This window comes from Neofelis nebulosa, chromosome X, assembly GCF_028018385.1.
Source record: "Neofelis nebulosa isolate mNeoNeb1 chromosome X, mNeoNeb1.pri, whole genome shotgun sequence".
NCBI classification, from domain to species: Eukaryota; Metazoa; Chordata; class Mammalia; order Carnivora; family Felidae; genus Neofelis; species Neofelis nebulosa.
The window spans coordinates 58,792,851-58,806,523 of NC_080800.1; the positions used below are offsets into that span (position 1 = coordinate 58,792,851).

General features: G+C 44.1%; 2 protein-coding genes across 2 annotated transcripts in view; both read right to left on the minus strand.

Annotated features, from left to right (window-relative positions):
* Window positions 1–275: 275 nt before the first annotated feature.
* P2RY4 (pyrimidinergic receptor P2Y4) lies at window positions 276–6,918 on the minus strand. Its single transcript, XM_058713250.1, has one exon. The coding sequence runs from the start codon at window positions 3,557–3,559 to the stop codon at window positions 2,462–2,464; it is 1,098 nt and encodes a 365-aa protein (XP_058569233.1). The 5' UTR covers window positions 3,560–6,918; the 3' UTR covers window positions 276–2,461.
* A 3,272-nt stretch (window positions 6,919–10,190) lies between these two features.
* Window positions 10,191–13,673, minus strand: part of PDZD11 (PDZ domain containing 11) — a 32,851-nt gene continuing 29,368 nt past the window's right edge. Inside the window, exons 8-9 of the transcript XR_009257303.1 lie at window positions 13,551–13,591; window positions 10,191–12,786 (exon numbers count right to left, since the gene is read on the minus strand). The gene's annotated coding sequence lies outside the window, so the exon portion shown is untranslated. The remainder of the gene's footprint in view (window positions 12,787–13,550; window positions 13,592–13,673) is intronic.

The window sequence follows — 13,673 nt, forward strand, 5'->3', positions numbered from 1 at the left end:
ATGAGTAGAATGTTAGTTACAAGAAACAGCATGGTCAAGGTATGGGTGATAATGCTTTATTGTTGTTTGGTTGGGTTTTGTCATGTGTGGTCTTTAAAAAATGTGTATTTAATTAGAGAGAGAGAGAGAATCCCAAGCAGGCTTCACACTGTCAGCACAAAGCCTGATGTGGGCCTCGATCTCATGAATTGCAAGATCATGACTTGAGCTGAAACCAAGAGTTGGACGCTCAACTGACTGAGCTACCCAGGTGCCCCTGTTGTGCGTGTGTTTTTTAAAAGATGGGATGAAATCAGTTATGGAAAGACCAAAAGTGATAAAAAGAGATAAACAAAAGAAAAAGTAAGAGAGCCACCTCTTATGTGGGGTCTACAGGGAAGAAAGGAAGAAAGACAAGATGGACATAAAAGTAGAAGTTATCATGAATGAAGCAGAAAGAAGTTAAGGTATTAGATCTTCTCAGTTTCATTAGAAGCAAGGTAACTCTTAGAAGGTCATAGGGTAGGATGAAGTTGGAGCCTTGAGAAGGTGGAAAATACAGGAAACACTTGCTCTGGAGTGTTCACTAAGAATTCAGCAGGCTAACAAAAATGGGGGTTTAGATGAAGTTCCAAGACATAAAGTTTCAGTGGGTCAAAACAGCCACTGGCTTCATCTGCAATCTCTTCCAGTATAGGAGAGAGGAGAAAAGTGACCCAAGGTGAAAATGTGTTTAACTAGAGTATAAGGGAAGACAGCCTGAAAGTAGCAGACCACAAAGTCTGGGCAGTTAGTCTTGATAAAACATATGGGAATTAAATGGACTGGAGAAATGGAGGAGACTGGGTAGTTGTGATAGAGAAAGCAGCTTTACTTGGTGGGGTCAGTGGATAGGAGAGGTGATGGGCAAGGAGGGTATGGTCATAGGAATAAAAGAAAGAGTACAGATGAAAAACGAGATATGTAACCGTCTAGGCAGTGGCCATAAGACAGCAAAACTAGTAAAGAAAAGGCCAGTCCATTTACTCCTAATGGAAAGAGTCATGGGTAGCAGGCAGAAAGAGGGAGCACATGGAAGGATGCAAAGGGAGACTCAGGGGCATTGAAGTCATTTTTTTTCTGAAGACTAGCCTCAGCCTTACTCTCCATAGAGACCCCTTAGACAAGTAAGAGATCCGATACAGGTCAGCAATAGTGGGGCAAAAGAAAAGGCAGGCTGGAGACTCAGAGGACCAGTGGGCTAGAAGGCAATTTCAGAGTGAGGGTGCCTAGAAGTGTGAGCCCTCCTTTCTTATGAATGGCTGCCTAGACACTCTTACTTCCTGAGGTTTGGGGGTTAGCTGCCCAAGTTCTGTACCCACCCCCCGACTCCTGTAAGCCCATAAGCACCAAGATGGTGCTAGGGGGAAATAACTGGATGGGAGACTCTGAAGGGAGCTGTCCTAGTCCCCATGCTCTGCCCTGGCAGTGAAGCCTTAAAGCCTGATATGAAAAAGTTGGTGACAGATTTATTATTCACCTAGGACAGGAGCTAGAGAAAGGGGAGAAACCAGTGAAGAGCCAGCTCTGGGCGTCAATCCTGCCACCACCCCAAACTCTGCATAAACCTGCTCTACCTCTTCATGCTGGAAGTTACAGTCACAAATATGAGAGCTTCCCCATCTCTTTCTAAGCCATCCTCTGTTCTTTTCATTAAGTACAGGATAACAGTCAAATATGCTCTCAGCAAACATCATAAAGGAGGTCCTGTTCCAAAGGCTGTTATCGACTTGGGCCCTGCCCCTTGAGGCAAGATATCCACCCCATGGTAAAACTCAGGTCTCCCTCTCTGCCTCGTGGCTATATACCAGTTCAACAGTGCCATGCCTCCTGCTGCATGTGGGGACCCCGACATGCAGGTTGCCTGAGATTGAGCCCTATCTCAGCACTTCAGTAGGCAAGACTATGCTGTCTTTGAGAGGAAACCAGGAAGTGGATGTGGGCACTACGTATGTCACATCCTTGGCATCTGTGATATGCTGGCGCCCCCACCTCCTGATTCTGGCTATCACCATCAGATAAATCAGACCAATCCTGAGATTATCCCACTTCTCCACCTCTTCAGTCTAATGCTCTGGTCTGGTTGAAGGAACACATGCTATACAAATATGTGTGGGAAAAGGGAGGGAGCAAGAGGACTGGGTGAGATTTTTAGGAAGCCTTGTATGATCAAGAGACGGGACCAATGGACACAGGAAGGAGACAGAAACAAAGAAAAAGAAGAGTGGCTGTTATTGCCTTTGGCTAAAAAGGAGAGGGCGACTAAAGGGTTTATGAGAGATGGAGTCACACATGATTTCCCCGGTTCCTCTCAATCCTCAGGGTGTTGGCCTCTCCAGAACCTGGAAAAGAGGAAGAAGCAGCCATATGGGGTGTAACTATTGAGTTCCCTCACCTCTGCCCTGCACTCATCCTTTTTCCTCTTACTTTCTGGCTCCCAGTGTTACAGTCTATTTGCCCCAGAGGCAGGGAAGCCACTGTCCCAGTGGGTGGATGTCCACCTGCAGCTGTTATCCTCAGGTAGGGACACCAGCACCAGGGAGGAGGCAGGCATGCGGGGCTGGGGCCCACCACTACTGCAGAGGTGCTGGAGTTGACGGCGATACTTGTCCCCAGTGAGCAGGTAGAGCACAGGATCCAGGCAGCTGTTAGCACTGGCCAGAGGCCGAGTCACTTTGTAGACCACATTGACAATGTTCAGCACGCGGCAGTCAGCTTCCAACAGCCTTGACATGTAATAAATAGTGCGGGTGATGTGGAAAGGTACAAAGCAGACAGCAAAGACGGTCAGCATCACAGCGATGGTGCGGAGGGAGCACAGACGAGAAGATGACTGGGCAGTCCCTGGCAAGGGCCGATACAGGCGCCTGGCCATGAGCCCATAGCAGACAAGAGTGACCAGGCAGGGCACACCAAAGAGAAGCCCCATGATTGCTGAACTGAAGTGCACATAGTGGTCAAACTCCTCAGGCCGAGTGGTGTCATGACACAGGATGGTGTCCCCCTTGGGGCTGGTTGTGACAAACAACAGGTTGGGCACAAGGCAGCCGGCTACAACCAACCAAACTGCCAGGCAGAGAAGGCCTGCGAAGCGAGGCTGGCCCCAGTGGAGTGCCCGCAGTGGGTGGCAGATGCCCAGGTAGCGGTGCACACTGATGCAGGTGAGGAAAAGGACACTGCAGTAGAGATTCCAATAGAAGAGAAAGCGGATGAACTTGCAGAGCCCAGTACCAAAGGGCCAGTGGTTGTGGGCTGCATAATAGTAGACAAGGGTGGGTAGTGACAGCACATACAAAGTGTCTGATAAGGCCAAGTGGAACATGTAGGTGACCATTGCATCCCATGGTCGGAGGCGAAAGAGGAAAAGCCAGAGGGCCAGGGCATTGAGACCTAGGCCCAACACAAAGACAACTGTGTAGCTCACAGGCAGCAGAACGAACTTGAACTCCTCATCAAACTGGCAGTTCAGCTCCACCTCACTGTCACCAGGATCCGGGCTGGGGACTAGGGTTGTGAGCAGAGGGGACTCTGCACTGGCCATGGTCCCCCTAGAGGTAGAAAGGGAAGAAGTGAGGGTGGCTGGATTTCCCTGGCCTCCCAGCTCTGCCCTGAGGCCGAAAAGCAGAGAACGAGAAGGGTCATGATTGAAGCATTAGGGGTAGCAAGAGGAGTACATCTGGGTGCACCCAGGCTAGCCTGGCCTCTGCCCAAGCCCCCTTGGTCCAGCCTGGACTGGTGGGCAGCAGGCAGTGCTGGGCCTCGTAGGGCAGGCAGTGAGCTTGGGTTGTTCTCATTCTGCAGCTGACTCTGTCCTCCAGATCTTGGCTAGCTGAAGGGGTGGAGGGCTAGCAGGACTGTCCAATATGGGAAGATGCCCAGACCCAAGTTGTGTCCTAGCCCATTACAACATTTCTCCCCATGGTGCCATGACCTTTCCCCTCACCCTGCTCCCAGTGTCTCCACATAACAGTTACTTCTGACACCTTCCCCCAGCCTGGTCCAGCCCAGGTACCCCATCGCCACCTTCACCCAAGAAACTTGGCATGTCTCCTACCTGGTCCCCTTGAAGCTGAGCCCAGCTGATTCTGTCACCTTTCCCCTTGGCAGCCAGAGGTCATATCCAAGAGGGTGGGTTTGGGGGTGGAGCCTGTCCTTCGTCCTGTCCCGGGAGATTGTCAGAGCTAGAAAGGCCCATTGAGATTATCTAGTCCAACCCACTCACTGTACAGATTCGGAAACTGGGGCCCAGCAAGATTACTATTTAACAGTTTCTAAATGACTATAAGAGGGTGTACACAAGGAAATATCCAAGTTTATAGATGAAGAGCCAGGCCACAGGAGATGACTACAACTACAGGGAAATCATATCAATCTGTGTAAGTGAGGAGAAACATGGGAAATGAATGAATGTTAACATGGGCAAATGCAAGATAACACACAAAAAGATTTGGGAAAATCTATACTACTGATATAAATCTCAACTCCAGGTGCATACAATTATAAACACTGCTTCTATACCACTTACCATGTGCAAGACATTATTCTAAGTGCTTTACACTTATTGATGGCCCAACAAGTTCTCTATAAAAGAGGTACTATTGTGCTGATGAGGAGACTAAGGCAAGGAGAATGTATTCTGCTATTTAGGGAGAGAGTCATGATTTGAACCAGGCTCTAGCATCCTGGTACTTAATTGCTATGTTTAGTTGCCTCTCTAAAGCCAGTGCCCATAATCCAGCAAAGAGATAAACAAATGTTTACCGAGACCCTACTGTGTGCTTGCTCCAGATCTAGGTACTGGCAGTTCACTAGTAGTGAATAAAACAGAGAAAGACTCTGACTGTAATGGAACTCCCATACTAGTGGGAGGGAAAAGAAAATAAAATTAACAAGTAAAACATATAGATTGTAATCATTGCTATAGAGAAAAATAAAGGCAGGAAGGGGAATAGAGAAGAAAAGACATGGGGAATAGAGAAGGTTGCTGCTTTAAATATTAGGGCTACTTTGGATAAAGACCAGGTGGTTGTGAGGAAGGGAACATGTAGAGATGAGGTCAGAGAGTGTGGCAGGGACCAGATCATGAAGGTTCTTGCAAACCATTGTGAGGGCTACTGGGCTTTTACTTTCAGTGAATGGGAAGCCATTTGAAGGTTTAGAAGAGATAAGTGTTGGGGTCTGATTTATATAGAATTTTTTTAAGTTTATTTATTTATTTTGAGAGACAGAGAGCATGTGTGCACATGCAAGCCGGGGAGGGGCAGAGAGAGAAGGAGAGAAAGAATCCCAAACAGGCTCCTCTGTAAGCATAGAGCCCTATGCGGGGCTCAAACTCACAAACCGTGAGATCATGACTTGAGCCAAAATCAGGTGAACCGACTGAGCCACCCAGGCACCCTCTGACTAGATTTTGAAAGTAGAGACAAGATTTACTGATGTGGGGTGTGAGAGAAAGAGAGGAGTCAAGAATGACTCCAAGATTTCTGACCTGAGCAACTGGAGGAATGGAGTTACTGTAGACAGAGATGGGAAAAGCTATGAGAGAAGCAGGTTTGGGGAAAGACTGGGGGTTCATTTTTCAGCCTGTCAATTTCAAGACACCTATTGCACACATAAGAGGAGGTGGAGAGGAGGCAGTTCACTCCTCTCCAAGGATGCTAGCCGACAGGCCTCCCTCACAGGCTCTACCTCTTCCTACACATCACCTCTCATCTCTCTCTATCACTCCAGGAGACCGTGGTCTGAATACAACAGAGAAAGTACAGAATCCAAGCCTAGGTGTCTGAAGGTTAAGTGCCTGAGAATGCCAACTTGTCAGGAGCTCTGGATCTGAGACCCCTGGGGCTAACTAAGGCTCCAGGATTATGGGGTTCTTAGGCACAGGGGCAAGCTTCAGGGCTGGTGGACTCAGAAGATGAGGTGAGTAGTGAGTGCTCTCGGGGAGGGGGTGCAGTCTGGAGCAGAATCCACTCTGAAGGGAACTGGAAGCAATGTGGACTTTGAACCTGGTCTTCAGGTCCTGAGAATGTTGCCGAGCTGGATTCTGGGAGTGAGAAGAGGAGGCAGGCCTGCAAGGGAGGCTCTAGAATCTAGGATCTAGATCTCCTGGAGGCCCAGAAATCTGGATAGGGGAAACTTGGAGATCTTTGCCCTGTGGCAGGGTAGGGGTAGATAAAAGCGAGGCATGGAGGAACAAGCAGTCATAGCTTGAGTCCTGGACAGCTGACTGCTGTGATGTTGCGAAAAAGGCCCAGGTGTTTGGAGCCAGACTGACATGAATTCAAATCCTTGTTTCTCCACGTATTAGTTGTGTGATGCTGGACACCTCTTTGTAACTTAGTTTTCTCACCAGTGAAATGGGGATAATGCCACCAACTTATTACGGTTTCCTGAATATCGAATGGGTCAATAGGTGTGAAAACACTTCATAAAGCATGAAATGCTTCTCATCAGACAGTATTTTGTATTATTACTTTGCTCCTAGGAATGAAGCTGATCTCTTAAGAGGAGAATAAGTGTGATTTGAGGCTTGGCATACACCCAGGGGGTCACTCCAGCGTCCTCTACACTAGAGAAGCCCCAACCTGAGCCAGCTTGCTGCTTTTCCTGCTTCAAGCTGGTTTAGCTCAGCTAGGTTTCTGCTAGTCCCTAGACACAGCTGCCGCCCAGTGGCTACTTCAGGAAAAGACCTCCCCCAACATCACCTGGGCCAAAAGGAATTTGTGCCTTATGAAATGCTGCAGGCCACACTTGCAGTCTTCTATGACACTCCCTCTCACTTTTGTTTCTGTGACTTTGCATTACTCTGATTCTCCTAAGTCCTCTGGATGTCCCTTCTGACTTCTTCCCTGGCTCTTTTTTTTCCTCCTTCCTCCATATGTGACCCTTCCCCTACAGCTTTTTCTCTCTTCCTACAGCTTTTTCTCTCTTCTCCTCCCCTCTTTCTCTTCTCCTTTCTCTCCTCACTCTACCATTTCTCTCTCCCTCTCTCCCTCTTTCTCTCAACATCCACTCTCATGATTTAACTTAGAACTTATGAATAATTGGGGCACCTGGGTGGCTCAGTCGGTTAAGCATATGACTTCTGCTCAGGTCATGATCTCACAGTTCGTGAGCTTGAGTCCCATATCGGGTGAGCTGAAGCCCCGCTTTGGATGAGCCCCATTTCTCTCTCTCTCTCTCTCTCTCTCACTCTCTCTGCCCCTCACTCACTTGTGCCCTCCCTCTCTCAAAAAAAGCATAATTAATACTGACCAATAAGAGTACAGCATGCAGATCTCTCTCTAATCAAAATTTATGTCTCTCTCACACTCATACCACATTTGATTTCTACTGAGATTATGGCACATACCACAAACTGCATAGAATTATACTCATTTGTATTTTTGTCCATCTCCTCATTCTCCCACCCTCACATCAGACCCAGAGCTCCTTGAGGAAAAGCTCCTGGTTTTACCTCTGTCTTTCCCGCAGCCTTCCCAGTAAAGTTATAATAACGTATGTTCCAGGGGTGCCTGGGTGGCTCAGTCAGTTAAGCATCCAACTCTTGATCTCACAGTTCATGGGCTTGAGCCCCAAGTCGTACTCCACGCTGACAGCGCGGAGCCTGCTTGGGATTCTCTCTCTGCCTCCCCCCACTTCTCAAAATCTCAAAATAAATAAATAAACTTAAAAAAAACCCATATGTTCCAGGCATTTTTTTTCCAAATTATATATCTTGTCTATAAAACTGCCTTCCAATTCAGAGTTAAGGAAACAGATACCTTCCACACAGTAGGTGTGCAATAAATGTTTATTGAATGAATGAATGATTCAGTTATACTTTGTTGAACTGAATGGTTCCCACAGCTATAATCTAAGCCCTGTATATATTGTTTGCTCTAGGACATACCCACTTGGGTACCTAATTGATAATCTAGAATTTAGTATGTCAGGCAAAGTTTATTCTTTCCCACTGATATCCTTCTGTTCCCCTATTCCTCCAGTCTTTTCCAGTCCTCCTCCTCTTGGCCCCTCACATCTAATATTCATGCCTTGATGACAGTTTCTCTGCAATGCTTCCTGTTGCCTTAGGGCCTAAAGAGGGAAACGAGGGAAAAGTACGGTTTCTAATCTTTTCATCTGAGTAGGGGTAGGGTGGGGGAGGAAGAAGGAAGGAGATGGAGGGAGAAGGAAGAGAGGAAGGAAATAAGGACAGAAGGAAAGAAATGAAGGAGAAAAAGTAAGTGAAATACAGGAGAAAATGCAGGTTTTGGAGTCAGACCTAGAGTTTAACTCTGGCTCCATCACCCACTAGCTATATGACTGTAGGTAAGTTTTCCTGAACCTCCATTTCCTCATATGTAGAATGAAGTTATGAGCACCCATCTGGTTGTGTGAAGAAAATGAGGCAGCGTCTGGCAATTATCATCCTCTTTATCATTAGGAATTAAAACATAGGTGAATTTGGAGGGTGTTGGAGATTGGAAAGTTCACCCCAGTTGCCTGGGTTTTCTTTATGAAGTGAAATAATGAGGTCACCTAATGAGAATAAGGTGCAGTGTGGAGTGGGACAAGACAGTCACTCAACCTTGATGGAAAGGAACTGTAATCTGAAACCCTGAATAATCCAAACTTATTAATAAAATCATGGGAAAGTGACTGGCTCCATATAATTGTGCCCAAGTTAGCCTTGTCCAGGTGTCTTTTATGTAGTATGCCCTTTTGGTCTTTCTAAATGTCTGTTCTTTACCTCCAGCAAGGCTATTAAAAGCTTTAGAGAAGAGGGGTGCCTGGGTGGTTCAGTTAGTTAAGTGTCAGACTCTTGGTTTTAGCTCAGGTCATGGTCTCACAGGTTTGTGAGATTGAGCCCACATCAGACTCTGTGCTGATAGCACAGAGCTTGCTTGGGATTCTCTTTCTCCCTTTCTCTCTGCCTCTCTCCTGCTTGCATGCTCTCTCTCCCAAAATAAATGAATAAACTTTTTAAAAAATTTTTTAATGTTTATTTATTCTTGAGAGAGAGGGAGAGACAGAGCATGAGCAGGGGAGGGGCAGAGCGAGAGAGGGACACAGAATCCAAAGCAGGCTCCAGGCTCTAAGCTGTTGGCACAGAGCCCAATGCAGGGCTTGAACTCATGAGCCGTGAGATCATGACCTGAGCCGAAGTCGGACGCTTAACTGACTAAGCCACCCAGGCACCCTGAATAAACATTTTTTTAAACAAATCTTTAGAGTAGAGGCTAGTACCGCTGTGTCCAGCACCTAAGACAGCACAGGAAGTCTCTGTTCCTACCATTTGATTCATCTGTTTCCTTTCTATCCTCTCCCAATGTCACTGCCATTGTGCAGATCCCATTTGAGTCTGCTGGTATATACTTTCAATTGACAGAACAGAAAATTCCAACTCAGCTGATTTTAAAAGGAGGAAATTTATTATCTTGCATCTAAATCCAGGAGTGGGCAGCTTTGGAGTTGCCTAATTCAACAGCTCAACAATGTCATAAAAAAAAATCCTGATTCTAGGGGCGACTAGGTGGCTCAGTGGATTAAGCATCTGACTTCAGCTCAGGTCATGATCTCACAGTTTGTGAGTTCAAGCCCCGCATTGGGCTCTGTGTTGACAGCTCAGAACCTGGAGCCTGTTTCAGATTCTGTGTGTGTCTGTCTCTGCCCCTCCCCCCTCATGTTCTGTCTCTCTCTCTCTCTCAAAAACTAAATAAGCATTAAAAAAAATACTGATTCTTTCCATCTTTCTGATCTGCAACCCCTCAGCATGTTTGTTTAGCAACTCTCATGATCACCAGATGGCTGTTACACTTCAGGCATTGTATCCAAACATGGTACAATGGTTCAATGGTAGGAGAGGAAGGCCTCTCTTCCTGTGTGTTTACTGCTATTACTCAGGAAACCTTTCTCAGAACCTCCCTAGCACACTTCCTTTCACATCTCAGTGGCCTGAATTACATCATGCCTATAACTAAACCAGTCACTAGCAGGAGGGATGAAATGACCGTGATTGGCATAGAAAATGGAGATTCTGCCCACAAGAAAGAAGGGGGAGGTGGCTATTGAGTCAACAAACAATTCTGTCTGCTACAACCCCTTACTGAATAACCATCCCTTTCTCATTCAGAGATCTTATCATCAATTCCTAATTGGAAGGCCTGGTTGGGAAAATCATTGGGGTGTGGAAGTGAGGTGGGTTAGGACCTGAAAAAACTCTCCCCTCAATCTATCATAGGGGCCAGAAATTCCATAATCAAAGATGCATTCCTTTGCCTTCTTACTCTGGCCTCCTCAGAAAATGTAAATACTCTTTTTTTCCAAATTTTTATTTAAATTCCAGTTAGTTATCATACAGTGTAATATTAGTTTCAGGTGTACAATATGATGATTCAAGACTTACATACAACACCCAGTGCTCATCACAAGTGCACAAGTGCCCTTCCTTAATCCCCATCACTTATTTCAGCCATCCTCCCACTCACCTTCCCTATGGTAACCATCAGTTTTTCTCTATAGTTAAGAGTCAGTTTCTTGGTTTTCTTTTTTTCTCCCATGTTCATTTGTTTTGATTCTTAAATTCCACATATGAGTGAAATCATATGGTATTTGTCTTTCTCTGACTTATTTTGCTTAGCATTATATTCTCTAGCTCCATCCATATCTTTGCAAATGGCAAGATTTCATTCTTTTATATGGCTGAGTAATATTCATACACACACACACATATACACACATATATACATACCATCATTTCTTTATCCATTTATCAATTGATGGACATTTCAGCTCTTTCCATAATTTGGCTATTATAGGTAATACTGCTATAAACATCAGTGTGCACACATCCCTTCAAATTAGTGTTTTCGTATCCTTTGGGTAAATGCCAAGTTGTGCAATTGCTGGATCTTAGGGCAGTTCTATCTGTAACTTTTTAAGAAATCTCCATACTGTCTTCCGGAGTGGCTGCACCAGTTTGCATTCCTACCAACAGTGTAAGAGGGTTCCCCTTTCTCTGCATGCTCGCCAACACCTGTTGTTTCCTGTGTTGTTAATTTTAGCCATTCTGACGGGTGTGAGGTATCATTGTAATTTTGATTTGTATTCCCCTGATGGTGAGTAATGTTGAGGATCTTTTATGTGTTTGCTGGCCATCTAAATGTCTTCTTTGGAAAAATGTCTACTCATGTCTTCTGGCCATTTTTTAACTGGATTGTTTGGTTTTCGGGTGTTGAGTTTAGAAGAAGTTCTTTATAGATTTTGGATACTAGCTCTTAACAGATATGTCATTTGCAAATATCTTCTCCCATTTAGCAGGTTGCCTTTTAGTTTTGTTGATTGTTTCCTTCATTGTGTGGAAGCTTTTATCTTAATGAAGTCACAATAGTTCATGTTTGCTTTTGTTTCTCTTGCCTCAGGAGATGTATCTAGTAAGAAGCTGCTATCCCAATGTCAAACAGGTTACTGCCTGTGTTCTCATCTAGGATTTTAATGGTTTCCTGCCTCATATTTAAATCTTTCATCCATTTTGAATTTATTTTTGTGTATGGTGTAAGAAGTGGTCCAGTTTCATTCTTTTGCACGTTGCTGTCCAGTTTTCCCAACACCATTTGTTGAAGAGACTATCTTTTTCCCTTTGGATATTCATTCCTGCTTTGTCGAAGATTAATTGACCATATAGTTGTGGGTTCATTTCTGTGTTTTCTATTCTGCTCCATTGATCTATGTGTCTATTTTTATGCCAGTACCATGGTGTTTTGATTACTACAGCTTTGAAATATAACTTGAAGTCTGAAATTATGATGCCTCCACCTTTGCTTTTCTTTTCCAAGACTGCTTTGGCTACTTGGGGTCTTCTGTGATTCCATACAAATTTTAGGATTGTTTGTTCTAGCTCCGTGAAATATGCTGGTGGTATTTTGATAGGGATTGCATTAAATGTGTAGATTGCTTTGGGTAGTATAGACAGTTTAGCAACATTTGTTCTTCCAATTCATGAGCATGAGATGTTTTTCTATTTCTTTGTGTCATCAATTTCTTTCATCAGTGTTTTATAGTTTTCAGAGGACAGATCTTCTATCTCTTTGGTTAGATTTATTCCTAGGCATCTCATGGTTTTTGGTGCAATTGTAAATGGGATTGATTTCTTGATTTCTCTTTCTGCTCCTTCATTATTGGTGTAAAGAAATGCAAGAGATTTCTGTACATTGATTGTGTATTCTGCGACTTTACTGAATTTGTGTATCAGTTCTAGCAATTTTTTGGTGAAATTTTTGGATTTTCTATATAGAGTATCATGTCATCCGCAAATAGTGAAAGTTTGACTTCTTCCTTGCCAATTTGGATACTTTTTATTTCTTTGTGTTTTCGATTGTGGCTAGAAATTCCAGTACTATGTTAAATAACAGTGGTGAGAGTGAACGTTCCTATCTTGTTCCTAACCATAGAGGACAAGCTCTCAGTTTTTCCCCTTTGAGGATGATATTAGCTGTGGGTTTTTCATATATAGCCTTTATTATATTGAGATATGTTTCCTTTAACCCTAGTTTGTTGAGGGTTTTTTTTTTTTTAACATGAATGGATGTTGTACTTTGTCAAATGCTTTTTCTGAATCTATTGAAAGGATCATATGATTCTTATCCTTTCTTTTCTTAATGTGGTGTATCATGTTGGTTGATTTGCAAATATTGAACCACCTTGGAAGCCCAGGAATAAATCCTACTAGAAAATGCAAATAGTCTTGATCAAAATGAAGCTGGTGATAATTCTTTTGGAGACTACAAACTGTAAAGAGACACAAGGGAATTTTGGGGGGAGATGGAAATGTTTTATATATCTTGATCCAGGTAATGGTTACATGCATGTACACACAGGTATATTAGTTTCCTATTGATGCTGTAGAACAATTTACCATAGACTTGGTGGCTTAAAAAAGCACTTACTCTCTTACAGTTCTGGAGGTAAGAAATCCAAAATCAGTTTCATTGGGCCAAAATCAAGTTGTCAGCCAGGCTACACCTGAACAGCAACAGCCACCTTGTGACCATAAGAGACTATGGGTTTGAATCCATGCCCTTGTCCCTCAAGAGCTGCATTCCTTGACTGTGGCTCCTTCCTCCATTTTCATAGCCAGTAACATAGCATCTTGCTTCAGTTCTCATATTGCCTTGTTTAGGTAGCCCAATCTCCTTCTAGCTACAGAGAAGCTATAGACATAAACAGAGTTTTCCCTCTTTAAAAAGACTAGTGGTTATATTTAGGGCCCACCTAGATGATGCAGAATAATCATCTCAAGACCCTTAATTTAATCATGCCTGCAAAGTCCCTTTTGCCACATAAGGTAACATTCATAGGTTCCAGGGATTAGGACTGTATACCTTTGGGGTCCATAATTTAGCCTACCACAGTAAATACAAATATATCAAGCTGTGCCAATAAGATTTGTGTAATTTTCTGTTTGTAAATTATACCTCAGTCAAGCAATGCACATACTCCTAGAAAAGAGATAATGATTTAAGTTCAATCATAGTAATGAATTAAAGACCTACCAGATCTATTCTCTTCCTGCTGAGAGGACCATGGATCTGAGCTGAAAGAGGGGAAAAGCTTCAAGTGTGGGTCTGGAGACAAAAATAAGCTGAAGGCTAGTCCAAAAGTACATTCATTCTGAA